Here is a 19298-nt window from a genome sequence, read left to right as displayed (position 1 = left end):
TGTTTTTATTATAAATGCCTATTAAAATGTCTTTTGTTTGAAGAGACTCTGTCATCAGTCTTTGTTGATAAGAGGATGCCCTGGAATATGGCAGATATAGAGTCAGTGACCATCAGTTATTGAGGTAGTCATTCAAGATGCTGGACTGTTCAATTATAGGCTACATTCCCACTTCAGTTCTTTTAAGAACGCATCTCTCATTTTTCTTCATTTTTAAGCCAGCCACGGAATGTGGCATTTAAAGGAACACACCTTACCAAGAGGATCATCCTTTTCAGTCAAAAGAAATGAGAATCTCCTTAGGATGAGTCAATGCTTCCCAAACTCGCCATCAGCCTCCCTCAAAAGCAGATTTTAAGAATAAGCTATTGTGTGGATATTGCGTGTTAGTAGTAAATTACTACAACACAATACTCCATAACAGCATGCAGGGATGATGGGTATGTATCTGGGGGTGTGCAGGGCACAAATGAGAAAGGGATATGTGACAGTCTGGGTAGAAATGGATGCAGGTCTGTGAAATGTGTGACTGTGAAGAAATCTTGCTTAGGGAAGGTGTGCAGAGGTTGATATTACTATAGAGTGAGGTCAAATTTCAAAAGAAGTTATTTCTCCTAGTAACTGGTTCTTTAGGAAAATAAAATTCTAAAAATTAATTAATACAGCCTGTCTGATTTAGAGAGAACTTCTATAGAAATGCATTTCCCCCACTTTGTCATATTCACAGAATGAAGACAGGAATGTGTATAATAATGAACTGAAAAGGAATCAGCCGGCCTCAATGCTTCTAATCACCATGGTAACTGTCATTGTGTGTTTTATATCTGGAGATAAGAGTTTCTAAAAACGCTTATTTAAAGAGTTCCTCCAACATTTCATTTCCGTTCACATTATTGATTTCCTCAGAAAACCTTATTCTTCAAAGTTAGTATTCCTTGCCTCAGAGAGGGCACAAAAAATTACTATTCCTTTGTGAGATGAATGCCATTCAGTGGATATAAATGCGAACTGAATGATCTTGGCTCACTGTTGTGCCAGTGAAGAGTCTGTCCATCTATACCTCCTTCACTCTTACCTGTGGCAGGTATCCCTCTCTGCCTCTAGAGCTCAAGTTCCTGTCATGGTGTTCAGGAGAACCTAACAGCTGCCAGATGTGCTTTGTGTGTGAGAAAACTGCCAATACTGGACATACCAGAGACCTGCTTGCCCAATATTCTAGCCATTTCTTGGAAGTCACCTTCACTAAATCAGATATCACAGGAAAGCAATGCATGTTGTTCACACCTACCACCTCCCTTGGGCACAATGTTAACTCCATATCCCTTACTACTTTCACCTCGGTCATTATTTACTGGACTTGCTAGTTAGTAAAAATTCAAATGCCTTCTTGTTTATTACACAGTTTATTATTGCTTCATTTTCTGCTTGTGCTCTATAATTCAGGTGCATGAAATAGACTTGGTAAGACCCTCTGGTGAGATGAAACAGCTTTTTGATCAACCTCATTTAGTTTTCCTAGAAGAGACCCATCCAAAACCAGAGAGACAAAACTACTGCGAAATAGTGTTTTAACTGGGCCTGGACATTCTAAGGGAGTCTCCACCCAGCTAAGTAGATCAATTAAGTGGTGCTAAACATCTTATCCTGAGCTACTTGGGGGAGCTCACAACCCTAGGTGAGTCTTCAGGGAACGGAGCACAACCAAAACGGAACCACGGAGCCAGCTGGCCAAAGAAAAGCACCTACTATTAAGCAACACAATGACTATTTTAAACAAACACACAATGAAAGACAGAGACACATCCTTTAATCGTTATCTTCCAGTATGTTCTATGCTTAAGAGTTATATTTTGATCAGAACCCAATCTATTCTGCATGTTTTTCTCTTTTTTTTTTCTAGCTCATGTAAGCATAATGCATTTTCAAGAAATGGAAAAAATATTGGATTCTTTATTATAAAAGCAATTGTTTTTAAAGTTAGATGTATGCCATTGCTTCTCTTGTCATAAACAAAAGCCTTATACCTTCTAATCTATGTAGTCTTTAACTGAACTATCCACTTCTAACATTGTTTGCATGATCCCTGTACATACCACAGCCAGCAGGCACCCAGGCACTAAGTATAATTAGGTTCACTTAAAAATGAAGTTCACTTTGAATGGGTAACCAAAGAGGTCAGGAGTGAATCAACTCTGTGCATTCTGTCATGAATGGACTCTTGGGAATGATAAGAGCAAATACAAGTAATGCTCTTTGAACAAATTATGCTGAAGAATGTGGGGACATAATAATATGCAGGGGAGCAGCCCCATGACCAAAGAAGTCACTCCACTCAGAGTTCTTTCTCGTCCCCAGGGGAACACTGGGTTTCCAGGTCTGCACAATAAGCAGCAGGACCAGACTGGACAGTGACCATTTCTGAATCATGCCACCCGCTCTGAAATCTCTCAGCAAACCAGAGGGTCTGTGGGCTCCAGGTTGCATACTGCTGGATGGGCTAATCAACACCTTCTGCTCAAGGATTTTGTCATCAGTAATCCATTCACGTGCTTGCTTAAAAAGCTGAATTTAGGAAAACACTAAGTCCTCTACTTTTATGAAATAAACCACATTTACTTTCTCCTATAAAGAATGGATTTAGAAATTGATATTCATTTGAAAGAGAAATATCTAAAGCTAGCAATATCCCTTAAAACATCCCAGGGATACTGATGGAAAAGAGGATCTTAGACAGTAGCTATCGGTGACACTTCAAGTCCTGATGGCCAGGTGTCAGATCTCAGATTGACAGAGGTTCCCCATAAACAGGCTTCCCAATAAGCTGAGAGAAGCCCAGGAACTTCCATTTTCTGAGGCTGTGAGGGTATTAAAAGTGTAAAGTGTCAAACAGGTTATTCCAAGGCTTGCAGTCTTTCCTTTACAATGGACTGCTGATTCCCAGGCCTGGTGACTGCAAGGCCAGGGCAGGTGCCCTGCTGCCCCGTCTGCAGGCTCGGTCAGCTTGATCTGGGAGGGTGGTCTCGAGGATACAACCTTCATTGAATTGTTCCCTTTCAGCAAAACATACAACTACAAATTCTGCGTTGGGACAAAGTCGGGACCTATAATTTCACTGGAAACATGAGCTGGAGATTCCAGAGATGGGGGTTAGAATACAAAGGTAACTTTACCAAAAATGGGGAGGTTGCTAAGCGTCAGGACCTAATTACCTGACAGGGGGGGTAGTTAAATCCCTCTTTTTTAGATTTTCACCATGGGGTTTAAAAAGGCTACCGTATCCTTATATATTGTCAACAATGGTTAATTTTAAGCTGCTTTTCCAATATTAGATAATTTCTCCTTGCTTTTACCTAGGATATATAGATTATCCATTAATTCCAAACCATATTAATAAGATATAAGTGTGAATATTCTTATATTTGGGGAATAACCTGAATGCTGACTGGGGACTAACAAAAAACTGGGCATTCAACTCAATCCAATAAATGCTACCTTATGTATATGTGCAGTGGGAGTTATAAAATTGCCAACTGATTTAGGGTGTGGAAGAGAGATTTCGGGTGTTGAATAAAATAAACAAACCCCCCATGAATTATCTATGCTCTCTAGTTTATTTGAAGAGAAAAAAGAATTGAATAAGTCAAATAATCCACATAAAGGATCATTCTTATGTTCACCCCTCCTCCAACCTTTTTAGTTGTTTTGTCCACTTTTTAAAAAAAGCAAGATTTATTAGCAACTTGCCATTCCTGGCTCTCTCCAATGCATTCAATTAGTTTTCATAGAGGTCAACAGCTGTTAAGTACAAAGATAGAAGTTGACCTATTGTTTTAAATGTCAAAGTGGCAATGTTTTAAATAAGACACCACTTTATTTTTCTCTCATCTACAGTAGAGCAGAGCGGTCCTGGGCTATATGAGTTCTCCATAATGTTGGAGATCCAGGCTGGTTTTATCTTGTTGCCCGGATACCCTCGCCATCATACTTCCATCCCACAGTGCAAGATAGTTACTCAGCTCCTGCCACCCCCATCCTCGGTCACAGCCAGCAGGAAGGGGTAAAGGGATCAGGAGGGCACTCTGGTTTCCCTGAAGTCATGGCCTGTAAGTTGCATGCAAAGCTTCGGCCTACTTCCCACTGGGTGAAACACGGTCACATGGCCTAGCTGCAAGAGAGCCTAGGAAATGAAAATCAATTACCAGTGGCCATCATCCAGCTGAAACTTGAGATTCTATTACCAAAGGAAGGGAAGGTGGGTATTTGGGAACAAACAGCAGAATCTCCCACAATTCTCTTTTTGATCTCCTATTTCAGCAGTTTACATAATTTGTAATTAGAATAAGAATTGAATAAGAATAATGCAATTACAATAGCAACAACAGTCATAATGAGATTTGTGAATAAATCGGACTTGGTAAGCACACAACTCAAATATGGAAGTAGATATATACTAGAGTCAAGGTAGACAAACATTTTTCTGGAAAGGGCCAGATAGCAAATATTTTCGGCTGTGTTGACCATTCATTCTCTGTACTCAACTCTGCCATTACAGCATGAGGGCAGCCATAGGCAATATGCAAATGAAAGAGCATAGCTGTGTTCCAATAAAATTTAATTTTCAAAAACAGGCTGAAGGCTGCATTTGGCCTCCAGGCTGCACGGGTCTGCTAGGTTCAGGGTGTCATGGGCTTCAGCCATGTCCTGTACAGCAGTGATGGGGATATTATCCCAACAAGCTGACTGAGAGCCTTTCAAAGAGTTTCTCCTACAACAACACCTCCCATGTACTGTGTATATACCAAGTGCTGGGAACTATATCAGGAGCTTCACTGTAGTATCTGTAATCCTCACTACAAACTGACAATGCGGGCAAATGCCCCCATTTTCCAGGTGAGAAAGCAGACACAGACAAGATGAGGTAGCACCCGATCAGACCTTTTCAGGTCTTTCCAGCCCCAGCCCATCAACCTCCCACGCCTGTTGAACAGTAGTGGGCTGAAAAGCAGTCCTACTGCTAATAATAAATGAAACAGAAGCACACAACTTCTTGTCAGATCACCAGTGAAAATGTTAAATGCCAGCTTTGACTTGTAAAGTAGTAGCAGGAGAAAGGTTTCCTTCTGATCTTAAAATAATCCTTGCCCTAGAAGTTTATCCAGGATCTAGCAAAGAGGCATCTAACCTTCAGATTTTCTCTAGGTGAAGTTTCTACCCTCTCAAGCTTCAGGATACAGGTAACTAATGGGGTGGGGGGAGTCAAGGTGCCATTAATATCGTTGAAAACTTTTAGGGTCTTTCAAAATAAAACAAACAGGTTCTTCTCCCACTGCTCCCTACCCCTACCCCCATCCTCACCTTGGCACAGTGTGATCCACTCACATAACCATCTCCAAGCATGGCAGGTCACACTAATTTGTCATAACATTCTTTCCAGAACCTTCTCAAGGAAGCCCCATAATCCTTATCAGAACCCCAGGCGCCATTTCCAGTTTATAGGAGTTGGCACAAAAGAATGAAGCCATTTGCCATCAAACCGTCACAACTGACTTATGGAACACAACAGCTTCCCATTTTCCCCTGTGCTGTGCCCAAAAAAGGGATTATCAGATTATCAGCTACTTCCTTTATCGTCTACGTCAATGTCTGTTGTATTTTAGTTTGCTGAGCAAATCTCTTCTTGTTTCAGCAAGCAAGTAGATTCATTCTAGGTTTATAACTAATCTACGTATGTATTCCTTTTATAACAAAGTCCACACCTCAAAGCCTTCCTTCGCAAAACAAATATACTTCTGAAAGAAAGTCTTCCACATTTTGAAAACTATGAGAAATTATAGCTATTTAGAATTCATGTTCAGTTTTATTACTTTGGAAGGAAAGTTATCCACCACCCTCATTACAAGCTACTCCAGAAACATTTTTGTTAACTTCTTAGAAAAAAGAGCCACATCAAAACATACAAATGCCACATAATTGGTGGTCCTGCCTAGAACACTCTGAAGACATAGACACTAGTAATTTCCAAAACATACAAACACCTTTGTAATCCCCTCACCTTGTCTCAGGATGGAATTTATATGTTTAATTTTTATAGGCATAATTTGAAGGTAATAGATGGGTTTGTTTTCTTTTCACAATAAAGCACTTGCCTATAGTTCAACTAGAACAGCACCCTGAGATGTCACTTCCTGAGTCACTGAGCAGTGTTTGTGCTCAGCTGCATGTTCTGTTTACAGCCAGCCAGAGGCCACATCATGACAGTAATTACTACGCAACACTCCCTCCTCCTTAGGCACCACCCCATGTGGGTGTCTGAGCACCAGTCTCCACCCTTGAAACACAGCACCCCTCATACATCAGTTAGCATGGAGAGGGGGCTTTTGGGGGTTCAAGCCTTTCCTCACCTCTTCCCACATGTGCATTCATAATTGCAGTCCCCCATCCAAGACAAAGAACCCAGAATCTGGATTCCTCTCCAGAAATTGCAGAAACTACACAGCAACATCCTTAAGAGCCCTAGGTGGCATTTACCCAGCAGGGTGATAAATCACGCCCAGGGCAGGCCGATCCTGCAAAAATGAGGCTATAGCTGGGGAGGTGGAGGGGCCTGGCAGACTGACAGGAACCTCTTTTTAAGACGGGCAACAACACTGTCCTCCTGACCACCACCTAAACTTGTGTGTGTCTCCCAGGGACAGCTGGGCCCCTCCCGCTGTTTCCCAATTTCTGCATCAGGACACTTTGTGACCTAGATGGACTGCCATGCATTACTACATCTAGGTTTTGCCTCCAGCCTTTGCCAATGTGGATTCACAGACAGCAGGTGGTGGAGGTCCGTGGTGTGAAGGTACAGGAGGAACAAAGGTACAGGAGGAACAAAGGTACAGGAGGAACAGATGAATGGGAGTATGAGAGAAAAATCAGAAGAAATACAGGTAAGAGCAGATCAGGGTTGGAACTGTTTCTGCCTGATTGCATCTCACTCAGCGGAGATGCTGGATGAGGTCATATTACTCCGGCCAAAGACCCAGAAGCCAATATTCCTGCAGGAGGTCATTTTTATTTTCCCATTCAGAGTTTACTGGTGATTTCATAAGAACAGCTGAAAAAACATAAACAGAGTTTTAACTCACTTCTGCCTGAAGGTCCTTCCTCTGAGTTTGGGCTGCAACGGGGCCAACCAGCCCCAGAGACAAACTGAAATCCCTGGATTTGAGCCGAAGGAGAAGTTTGACTGCTGAAGACAATTACTGATTTTCAAAGCAACCTTTCTGTGGGCATTGCAAGCTGATGCTTCTCAAGCACAACATCAAGCACTGTCTTCCTCTCACCCTATCTCACCGTAACTGACCTTCTCTAGAACGGAATCGCTTCTGTCCCCTTGTTCTAAGTTAGAAACTAGGTGAATGGAAGACTTCATTTTTGGTTTCTCCACATATAGGTATATATTTAACTTCTGAGTGGCCAAGGCTACTTCCTGGTAATTATTTTATTTCATTCCCTTCCATAAAGAACTTTAGGCTTATAAAAGTTCATAGGAAACAAGGAATAAAATAAACACCGAAGGGAGCAGAGCCTGTTGGCCTGCAAGGTGCACCTGCGTAAATGGAGCACCTTCATCCAGCAAATGCAGCCCCCCCAGGGCCCAGAGCTTGGGGGCAGAGCCTGGGACAGGTGCCACCCTCGCACTGGGTCTCTTTGCTGGATGCCTTAGCACACAGCTATTACAGCCATGGGGTCGGGAGTGGCCCCACAGGGAATGGCGCTGAAGGGCCTGATGGGAAAGAAACCCAGGGGAAGAAGAGTATACAAAAATGCATTTCAAAGGATTCCATACACTTGCTAGAAGTGAGCTGCCATTTTACCTCCCAGTGACTGTATCAGAGATGGAAACAGGATCATTTAGAAGATTCACAGTGCTCCTAAGATTAAAACAAACCAATTGGACAAGAGATACACACATGCCCTGAACCGGAACTTCCTCCTGTGGCTACTCGGCTCACTGTCAGCTGCATCGGGCAGACATCCTCGCTTCGGGCTAGAAGAGGTACATTCACTTAACACGGGTCTGTGGCACAACACTCAAGTTCACCTGGGTTAAAGCAGTCCTACGAAGGGTAAAAACAATGTGAACCAAACACATGCCCCTCGTGGCCATATTCCAAACATGAAGAACACGCAGACTATCCAGATCAGACTAACCAGCATGCACTGCACAATTCTGCATCGACCCTAGTTGAGAACACCATCTAGTGAGAGAGAATGGATGGTACATACAGAGTACCTTCCACATACATTATCTATAATCAGGATATTCACAAGGATTAGGCCACAGATGGTAAGGTGTTTTCACTCAAAGTGACCTACTGAGTAGTGTTTAAGGCAATGTATAACTTACATAAATGTTATTACTATTAACTACTTTTTGAGGACTTACAATGAGGTATTCAATAAAGTAAATATTTAATGTGGATTACTATATTTAATCTATAAAATAAGTCTAAAAATAAGTATTATTAACCCCATTTTACTGGTAAACAAAATGCAAGATTAAGAAACTTTCCCAAGGTCACCAGCTAGTAAATGGTGAGGCTGGGATCTGCAGCCAGGATTGGAAATAGCTTTGCTTAATTCCAAAGGCCATGCCTAGAGTCACTCTACACAATGGATGAAATAGATATGTGTTTATGCCTTAAGATGTGAACTTCAAAGAAATGGAAAGTTGTTCTATATAAGTAAGTATATTCATCAAGAAACTATACATTTCTCCATTAGGAAGAGATGTCATTGGTCAGCAATTTTTTCTTATTAAATTTATTGGGGTGACATTGATCAACATGATCATATAGGTTTCAGGTGTGGGTTTCTATGTTTTAAGATCTGTATATTGCACTGTATGCCCAGCACCCAAAGTCAAATCTTCCCCTGTCACCATATATGGTCAGCAATTTTTTTAGAAGAGGAAGCCAGATAGAAAGTTTTACCATAAATATATTTTCATATAGATAGGTAGACAGATTTCAGAAAGGAAGGGAGAGGGAGAGAGAGATAAAACTGAATTAATCAGAGAGAATCACTGATTGGCTGCCTCTTGCACGCCCTACACTGAGGATCGAGCCCGCAACCCAGGCATGTGCTCTGAACTGGGAATCAAACCATGACCTCCTGGTTCATAGGTCGATGCTCAACCATTGAGCCACGCCAGCTGGGCAATATGGCAAAACCATTTTCAATAATCTAGTAATACTATATACGGAAAAACCCAAAGGGTAGAATATTTTGCAGACATTAAAAAATGCTTCCAAATGTTAGAGGCCATTGGGAAATGCTCCCGAGAAAAATAAAGCAGCATACAAAATGGTATATATCAGCCCTGGCCAGGTGGCTCAGCTGGTAGATGCAATGTCCTGTACACCAAAAAAAAAAAAAAAAAGGTTGCAGGTTCAATCCCCAGTTGGGTGTGTATATAGGAGGCAACTGATCAATGTTTCTCTCTAGCATTGATGTTTCTCTCTCTCTCTCTCTCTCTCTCTCTCTCTCTCTCTCTCTCTCTCTCTATATATATATATATATATATATATATATATTTCTCTCTAAAAATCAATAGACATATCCTCAGGTGAGGATTTAAAAAACTATATATATATTATATATAATTATTATAACTTTGCCAAAAAACATCTGTCCAAGGAAATGCTTGAAAATAAGTATTATTTTAGGGCAGTAAGATACCAGTTGATCCTTTCTTATTTTTAAAAAATTTATTTTTTTTTGAGAGAGAGAGAGGAAGGGAGATGGAGAGAGAAAAAAATTGATGTGAGAGAGAAACATAGATTGGTTGCCTCCCATATGCACTCTGATTTGGAATTGCACGTGCAACCTGGGAATTGTGCCCTGACCAGGAATGAACTGGAGACCTTTCGGTGCATCAGACTACACTCAATCAACTGAGCCACACGGGCCAGGGCAATCCTTTCTTCTTTATATTCATTTTTCCCTATAGGTACTATTTTATTTCTCCAGTGGAAAAACAACATTGTGTTTGAGATTTGCCCCTCGGGCAAGCCCTTGAGCTCACATACCTTCTGTGAGACCCAGATTTACACAGTGAGAAGAAGCAAGACAACCGGATGGATCTCGAGCCAGGGGGTGGGCAAACTTTTTGACTCGAGGGCCACAATGGGTTCTTAAACTGGACCGGAGGGCTGGAACAAAAGCATGGATGGAGTGTTTGTGTGAACTAATATAAATTCAAAGTAAAGGAGCGGAGGGGAGAGCAAGAGAACTGGATAGAACAGCCAGATCCAGCCCGCGGGCTGTAGTTTGCCCACAGCTCATTCTAGACACTGAGTTGCCCATGAAGGGACAAAAGGCTGGGAGTAAGGAAAGCCCACACAATGGACTTTTCCTCTGAGGGACAGCTTCTGTTGGCAGCCCTGGGACAGGCCGGGACAGCTCTTCCCATGGCCCAACGCACAGCAGCTGTAGGCCTCCTTTGGTGTTGGAAACTAAAGAGACCTCCATCACATTTTAGGGATGACAAAAATCAGTCACCTGTTTTATAAACTAGAAATCAGCTTGAACAGGGGGGCTTGGGGAGCCACAGGGGTTTGGGAAGCATGCTGCTTATTAGCTGGAGATTAAGATATCGGACACAAACAACCTCCGGCAGCAAGGACAGATTAGGGTTCTTAATCAATTTCAAATATTAGCCCAGCTGGGTCAAAAGAGGATTTCCAAAGTGGTAAACAGTTCCTATGCTTGAGAGACATTTTCCAAGACTGTGCTGGAGGGTGGAAGAAAAATAAGGCATTCGTTCCTTCAACAAGCCTTTCATGAATGGCTCGTATGCCTTCAGGACGTGTCCATGAAGACGCAGCAATGCTAGAAGGAAACGCTAGCTCGTATCAAAGTACAGTCTTTGTGAGCTGGAGGCACAGTCCTTGGTGAGCTGGAGCTGACCCCACAGGCTTTCCAGAACCAGTTCTGTGCATCTATCCCAGCTCCACTTTCAGCGACCTCCTGGGGGTGTCTTGAAAAGGAATCAACGAAAGCTAAGATAAGGGCTTCCCCTCCCCCAGAGACCAGCACACCATTACCAAAAAGGCCCAACCACGGGCTCCTCTATTCCTCTCCACTCATCGCCAGCCACTCTCTCCTTTCTCCTTTGTGCCAACCATTCTGACCTGTCTGAGCCTCAGACCCACCCCGTGCATCACCACCATATGACTATGTATGTGTCTAACTGCTCAGGCTCAGGAGTCAGCCACCTGCCTTCGAAGAGCAAGCCCTTCACTCCATGGCTGTGTGAACTTCATCTCTCTGTGCCTTCTTCAAAGCCAACAGCAGCATAAGGACTTTTTCAGACATACAAAAGCTGAAGTAAGCTTGCTTATGGAAACCCATCTCACCTAAAGCTTGAGGTAGGACGTGCTGGTCGGGTTTCTTGGTGAGGGTTCTCTTAGCCTCATCTCATATTTTTAAAGAAATAGTATCATCAAAGGATAAGCTTTATCAACAATGTAAAATTAAGCCTCTCATCAGGCCAACCTGAATTATTAAAACATCTGGATTAAAAACTATATTTAAATCAATTTCTTTTAAATCCTCCAAGAATAAAATTCAATGCAACTGCTAATGCCATTTTCAAATACTAACGAGGCCATGCGCCTTCAAAGGGCTTTGGTTTTCTTAAATAAAATGGCCCTTGGAATATCCAGAGCCCAGATGGAAGCTCGCCACTCCAAGAGCAGAAAGATCTGTGAGCAAACAAGACTGCCACTGTGGAATTACAGCTTTAGAAGTCCAGTGGCCTTTTCCAATAAAGGTTTTATGTTTTTACTATGTTATGTGACAAGTCAAATAATCATGCTTTAGAGATTCCTACAGTGACAGCCAATATTTTGCTTCTTAATCGCTAAAACTGCATATTGTCCTTTCGATGACATTCCACTTATTGGTTAAATATGAGATTAGCGTAGAACATAACAGGTACTTTGAACAATCTAAAGACCAGCCCTAACTGGTTTGGCTCAGTGGATAGAGCGTCGGCCTGCGGACTGAATGTCCCGGGTTCGATTCCCGTCAAGGGCATGTACCTTGGTTGTGGGCACATCAGGGATGTGCAGGAGGCAGCTGATCGATGTTTCTCTCTCATTGATGTTTCTAACTCTCTATCCCTCTCCCTTCCTCTCTGTAAAATATCAGTAAAATATATATTTTTTAAAAATCGAAAGACCAGCTGCTCTCTGTGATCTTCCCAGGGGCACCCAGCAGTGCTTTCCCTGTTCTGTAGTTAGAAGGCTCCAAATCGCCCTCCCTCACCGTGGATCTGAGAAACCTGTCCGAAAAGAATGACAGCGGAGCCTGTCACACACTCAGAGCCCACCCCCCAGATCACCCAATGGTCAGACTTGCTGTATAAAATGGTTCTCTTTCTGTCATGATTCCAAGCACCAATTAAAGGCCATACAGGGGACCCAGTTATCTGTCACCCAATGGGTGACCCCACACTACTCTGAAATAAACAGTGCTGTCTTTGAACTTCCACTGTATCAGCCTCACTGCTTAGGTTTTCTTGATGCGTAATTTGTACTGATTTCTGAAATGCACATCCACCTAATTTCCAACTGTGGACTGAGTTATGTTCCCAAACTTAGCACTTTTACACTTCAGATTCCACATTTCCATGAGAGGTGATCAATGGTGCTCAAGTTCTCGGTCTGACTCACAAAAGCATGTTACCTCATAATGTCTCTGAAGGATTTAGGTGGCCCCACCCAACCCCTTCCTTCAAACCCTCTAATGACGTCTCACCATCTTGACTAGCATCTACCCTCCCACTCTGGCCTATGGGATGCCGTGGGCCCGGCCAGGCCTTTTCCTGCTCATTGCTCTCCACGCCTGCCTTTCTGTTCCTACAGGCAGCAATTTATCCCCCTCTCAGGGTCTGAGCTTACGCCGCCGGGGCCTCTTCCAGGGTACCCCCTCCTCACACCCTCTCATGGCCGGCTCCTCACATCCCAGCACCCAGGGCACCTCCTCAGAGAGGCCTCTGAACTACTCTTTCATACCACACACACACGCCAGGGAGTCTCCCACAGTACCCTTTGAAAAGATCTTAGCCCTTCTTTTTCAACGCGTTAAGTGTCTGTCTCCCCCATTCAGACTGTATGCTCCATGAGAGCCGGGGCCAAACCCTGCACCCTACCACCTGGCATAGCCACTGGCTTAGATCCCACAGTTGATAAACACATACAGAGCTAGTGTGTGCACATGATGATTTCTGTAAGTCATATAAGACACATTCTATAAGACATGTTCAGAACTCAGTCATGGTAGCTGGGGTCCATCCCCCTTGCTGGCAGCTGGAATAGGGAATGTTTCACCTGTCCACATCCCTCCACCCAGTTACTAACCACATCCTGGTACTAACCACACCCAGGTACTAACCACACCCAGGTACTAACCATACCCAAGTACCAACCACATCCAGGTACTAACCACATCCAGGCACTAACCAACCACATCCAAGTACTAACCAACCACATCCAGGTACTAACCACATTGAGGGTGTGCACCACTGCCTTCACGGTGAAGCTCCAAATCTAACGGAACAAGGGACCACGTAGAGCCAGGCCTCTGTCCAGGGTCTAATTTTCCTTGTATTTCTTGATCCTGGGGGCATCCCCAGGTGCTGCCCCCACTTTTTTCCTTCTTCTTCAGCTTCCTGCTTGGGTTTCTGCCTTCCTTAGTCTGCTACAGAATGGCATTCTTTCACACCCTCTCCCTGCATCCCCTGACCTTGAAACTGGGACAGAGCCTTTGGAGGTTATAACCCAGAGTGTTTATCACTGGGGACAAGCTAACAAGGAGGAGGCGGTCCCAGCAGGCATGCTCTCAGACACACTTGGTGAGTGGGAAAGGCTGGCCGTGAGTGCACAGAGCGGCAGGCACAGGGTGCCCCCGGCACACAAATGAAGTTTCTTATCATTTGGTTTCCACTTATTGAAAGCACTACATTCAGAGTTAGCTCCCTGACAGTTCCAGAGCAATTCAGGTCACCAAAGTCCAAAACGGGACCGAGGTAATATGAAGAAGCTGCGTGTGAGACTCCACCGTGGCCTGCAGCTCTCAGGCCCTAATAGCAAGTGTGGTCAGCAACCCGCCACTTATAGTTATTTCTCTTTTACCCGTGGCATCCAAGGAGTCTTCCAGTGGCACTTGATCTCAAATTTAGCAAGAGTAAAATTCCTTCTCAAGAGTAACATTTTATTTCTAGCCTGGCTCTCAACGTTCACCCTGTCCAGGGTACCCTTTCTAACTTTTTGCATAGATAGGGGAAAACATACAAAGCAAAGCTTATTGTATAGAAAACCATAAACTGTTCAGAGCAGGAAGTTAGCTCATCAAAATAAAACAGTGGGAAGTGGGGGTATATTACTTCAAAGGAGTGAGAGGGAGTTTCCCATTTTCAGCAAATATATTATCAGTCCTTGGTAATAATAATAATTATTAGATTTTTCTCCCTCTTGTCTGTGTATCCTTTGTAACCAGTAAAACAAATTCTAAAACAATCTATGTTTGTTGTTAAACATCACAAACTATTAGTTCAAAATATCTGTAATTATCCACAATTAATTATTTATTTAACTAGAGGCCCGGTGCACGAAATTCATGCACAGGTGTGTGTGTGTGTGTGTGTGTGTGTGTGTGTGTGTGTGTGTGTGTGTGTCTGTCTCAGCCCAGCCTTCACCCTCTCCAATCTGGGACCCCTCTCACAATCCAGGACTGCTGGCTCCCAACTGCTCACCTGCCTGCCTGCCCCTAACCACTTCTGCCAGCCAGCCTGATCACCCCTAACCATTCCCCTGCCAGCCTGATTGACACCTAACTAATCCCCTGCCAGCCTGATTGTCCCTAACTGCCCTCCTCTGCAGGCCTGGTCACCCCTAACTGCCCTCCCCTGCAGGCCCTGTCCCCCCCAACTGCCCTCCCCTGCAGGCCTGGTCACCCCTAACTGTCCTCCCCTGAGGGCCCAGTCACCGCTAACTTCCCTCCTCTGCCGGCCTGGTTATCCCTAACTGCCCTCCCCTGCAGGCCTGATCGCCCCCAAATGCCCTCCCTTGCAGGCCTGGTCACTCCCAACTGCCCTCCCCTGCTGGCCTGATTGCCCACAACTGCCCTCCCCTGCTGGCCATCTTGTGGCAGCCATTTTGTGTCCACATGGGGGCGGCCATCTTTGACCACATGGGGGCAGCCATTTTTTGTGTTGAAGTGATGGTCAATTTGCATATTACTCTTTTATTATATAGGATTGTGATGCTGTTCCATTTCATTAAGGCAACCCTTATTACATTTCTGCCAAATCTCTCCCTTCAATGTCTAAAATAATCAGGCACCCTAGATATTTGTTGTAGTGGTCTATGAAAAATCCCATTCAACAGGTATTTATTCAAAATGCCTATTCTGTGCAAATTTCTATGCAGAGAGCTGGTTGGAATGCCAAGATGCTGAGAGAAAAGGAGAAAGTGCTGCCTTCAGAAATGTTGAATATCATGGGGAGGTTGTTGGGGGGAGGGAGGTGATACACACAATACAGGTAGATCAAGCCCATCATCTCAAAACCAAGATTGACATTTATATTTCTCTGAAAATGTTTTCTAAACTAGTTAGCTAGTCCCTGTCCTAAATATAGGCACTTTTATAAATGCTATCCTCAAGGACTTGACTTAATGCCTCATTTTACATAGAAAGTTGTTTTATTATCCAATTAAATATCAACTTAATGTCCCCATTTGTTGTCCTGGGAAGAAATCTGGATGAAAATAAAAACTAGAAATCTAAAGAGAAAAGTAGCTTTTAAGGACACAATGACAACTCATTATAATCAGCACATACAACACACATACAAATACTACTTCATAACACCATGGCTGAAAAGGGCTTAAAGAAAATAACAACAAAAATACTGGCACCCCTGTTCATACAGAGCTACCCGTTTCAACCTTCTTTGACAATAAAATTGTCAACAACCCCTTTTCCTTTTTAAACAGCTTTAAATTTATTTATTTTTCCATTGCAATTCCATATTATATTAGTTTCAGGTACACAGCATAATGGTTAGACATTTATGTAACTTATAAAGTAGTCATCCCGACAGGTCCAGCACCCACCTGGCACCATACCTAGTCACCACAATACTATTGACTGACTATATTCCCTAGGACTGTACTTTACATCTTGTGACTATTTTGTAACTGCCAATTTGCACTTCTTAAGCCCTTCACCTTTTTCATCCAGCCCCTCAACCCCCTCCCATTTGGCTACCATCAGTTTGTTCTCTGTATCTGTGAGTTTGTTTCTGTTTCGTTTTCTTTCTATTTCTTCATATCTGAATTTCCATGACCCTAATTAGAATTCCAATGAAACTGATTCATACAAATGTTGTCAATAGAGCAATGGGGCTAGAAATGAGACCTTCGATATGGTCACATGTGATGTAGGAATAACTGCCTGTTTTCTTTACCATCTCTCTCCCCTCTTCTTAGAGCTAGATATTAATAAAAACATTGATACAATTAATGTTCTGCATATGGGCTTCAACTGACTACATTTTGAAAGATAAGAACTGTGGTTTTTTAAAAAAAGTGTTGTATTATCACAACTGGTATATTGGTCTAATACTTAACCTTTATAAAATATTCAACAAGTCTTTAAAATGCAAATATTTTACAAAATGTTCACTAGCTTAGATTTCCAGGAACTATTATCTAAAGTTAAAAATCAAACATCAAAACATTCAAATAGACTTCACATTGTAGGAAGAAATACTTTTTAAATTTTCACACCATCACTTCCTCATTGAAGAAAAACACTTATTTACATATGTTTCTAAGGGTATATTAAGTTAATTTTATGTCTCTTTCATGCCAAAGAAAATTCAGTTTCCTGGAGTTAAGGGATTACATTCCAATTTTTTTTTAATTTTCATTTAAAAGTAGTCATACTATTTTTTTAAAGAGAACTAGCAAATGAAATAGACTCAAGAAGAAGTAAATATATAATGTAATTACCTTTTGTCTGGTCCCAGGTCCTCACCTTCAGGCATGTCGGCCCTTTAAAAATGCTAAGACAGGGGAGAAGGCTGCAGCACGTCCGTGCCCAACGTTTCTTCTCCACTCTACCGCGACCACAGGAGGGAAAATCCCAGTAGTCAAGTTCTTTCCTTTTTGGAAAAAAAGGCACTCCTCCCTTACTCAGAAAGTAGGTGTTTACAAACTTCCAACGCGCCTGCCTGCCTTGAATGAAGCTAAGAGCTGAGTTATGATGATTGTCCCCTTCTAAAAATAAATAGGTCACCTCTTACTCCCAGCACCGTGACAGGCAGCTGGGAGCAAGCTCGGCCCAGCTGCCCCGCATTTTCTGTCCAGTCGTGTGAGACGGTGTCACCACCCAACTATTAACCTTTGATGGGATGACTTCACCTAAGCCTGCCTACCCTTTCTTTTTCTTTTTTTTTCCCCCGGCATGACCAGGCACCCCACCGAAGGGCAGCGTGGCCACAGGGAGCTTGGAACTTCAGCCGGGCTATCAGGTCTCCAACCCCCAGGAGGAAGCTGGAGGGTGGAGAGCAAAATGGGCCGAACCTCCCAGAGCTGAGAGCTTTGTTTGTTCTGAGAACACTTTGGCCACTCAGCAAAAGAGCTCTTACTTAGGGAAAAAAAAAATGCCCATAAACTATATTTTGAGGGATAGTGTGTTGCATGAAAATCTTTCCTTAGGTCATTTAGACTTCTCGACTCAGAATAAGTTTGCACACAAATAGGAGCCCCTGTGCTCCTCTGGGCAACATGGTCTCTCCCGCAGGACTGCCCTCTGTCATCAGGGAGCAGCCTGACATGGGCACACAGCTCGGCTCATCACTACCTTGGAGGCATCAATCACTAGGTACCCTCATTTGCTGCCACTTCTCAGACCAGGACAAAAATCACTTCATTTCTTTTACCAAAAGGCTAAGAGAAAAGTTTGTACCAACGTGGTCAAAAGGTGCAAATTTCCCTTTACAAAATAAGTCATGCAGATGTCATGGACAGCCTGGTGACTATAGTTACTAATGTTGTATTGTATATTTGAAATTTGCTGAGAGCAGATCTTAAAAGTTCTCATCACAAGAAAAAAATGTGTAATTGTGTGGTGACAGATGGTAACTAGATTTGTGGTGGTCATTTCATAATATATGCAAATATTGACTCATTATGCTATACACCCAAAACTAATATAATGTTACATGTCAATTAAAGGAAATACTTCAATTTAAAAGCAGAAAGTATAGTTCCAGCCTCATTTAAAGGGGGCAAAACGGCTAAAGAAATATTATTGAGATTCCTTTAGGAATATATCCTAAACGCTTTTTGCATAAAAACTTGGAACTACTTTGTTTTCCTGATTGGTAACATTAAGTAAGGCAGTGAGCAAAATCTAATTATTAAGGAACAATCTACCTTTCTTTTTTTTTAAATGCCTGTACTCCATTGTCACGTTATAGCTGATCCTAGCAATACATCTATAGCTAATGTGTATTTCACATTTATGTGTCAAAGTGACTTCTAGGGCATTAACGAACTGAAAAGTCAAAACAAATCCCTTCATCTGCTTTCCTTCGGTAGTGTTAACTATTTTGTGATACATGCATGTCACACTTTAAGACATTTCTTCAGTATTTCATACAAGATCTACAGTTGTTGACCTCAAAGTTGAAGGTTACGTTGGTGTAGATACCTGCACACATAACTCAAATACCATTGACCTTGAAAGAAAACAGCCATCAGCAGAGCTCTGAAGAGCAGGCTGTGCAGGAGCCTCTCGGCACTGAAGCAATGGGCTGTGTTGTTAGAAATGTCAGGATTAAGGAACTTAAAGGTGAAGCACTGAAAATATGATCAGTGAGAACACTGCCGTACTTTTATTTAATCTTAACCAAAAGTGCTAATTCTCTGACCTCACTCTCAGTTCTGACCATTCTTTCCCATTAGTTTTACCTTTTGTTCTCCTAAGTGTCTATTTTACTACTTCTTGACTATCCGAGCCCAGCAGCTGCTGAACTTGGCTGCTGGTCACTACAGACTGAATATGTCCCTGAAAGCTGCCCCTCGATTTTAAAGGGCCGATAACTGATCGGTGCGGTAACAGATGAACTGCCCATTACTACCATGAAATAGTGACTAAGACATTTCCTTTAAGCACTCCTTCATGCATTTTTTACTCACTTGCTTCCAACAAGAAAAACAAGCAAACCAAAT

The 19298-nt window shown here is 42.7% G+C and overlaps 1 protein-coding gene across 6 annotated transcripts in view; it reads right to left on the bottom strand.

Moving 5' to 3' along the window:
- The window catches only part of RETREG1 (reticulophagy regulator 1), a 105589-nt gene that overhangs the window by 22527 nt on the left and 63764 nt on the right, over nt 1-19298 (bottom strand). Inside the window, exons 1-2 of one of the 6 annotated variants that reach the window (XM_080682335.1) lie at nt 17073-17440; nt 10080-10202 (exon numbers count right to left, since the gene is read on the bottom strand). The exons of 1 other annotated variant lie outside the window; for it this stretch is intronic. In XM_080682335.1, coding sequence (XP_080538461.1) covers nt 10080-10202; nt 17073-17107 — 158 coding nt within the window. In that variant the 5' untranslated portion in view covers nt 17108-17440. Of the gene's footprint in view, nt 1-10079; nt 10203-13559; nt 13821-17072; nt 17675-19298 lie in introns of those variants that run through there. 4 more of the 6 variants (XM_080682336.1, XM_080682338.1, XM_080682337.1 and 1 more) reach the window with 4 other exon arrangements.

The sequence above is a fragment of the Plecotus auritus genome (assembly GCF_963455305.1).
Source record: "Plecotus auritus genome assembly, chromosome: 7".
Classification (NCBI taxonomy): Eukaryota; Metazoa; Chordata; class Mammalia; order Chiroptera; family Vespertilionidae; genus Plecotus; species Plecotus auritus.
This window is presented reverse-complemented; position numbering and strand designations above follow the sequence as displayed.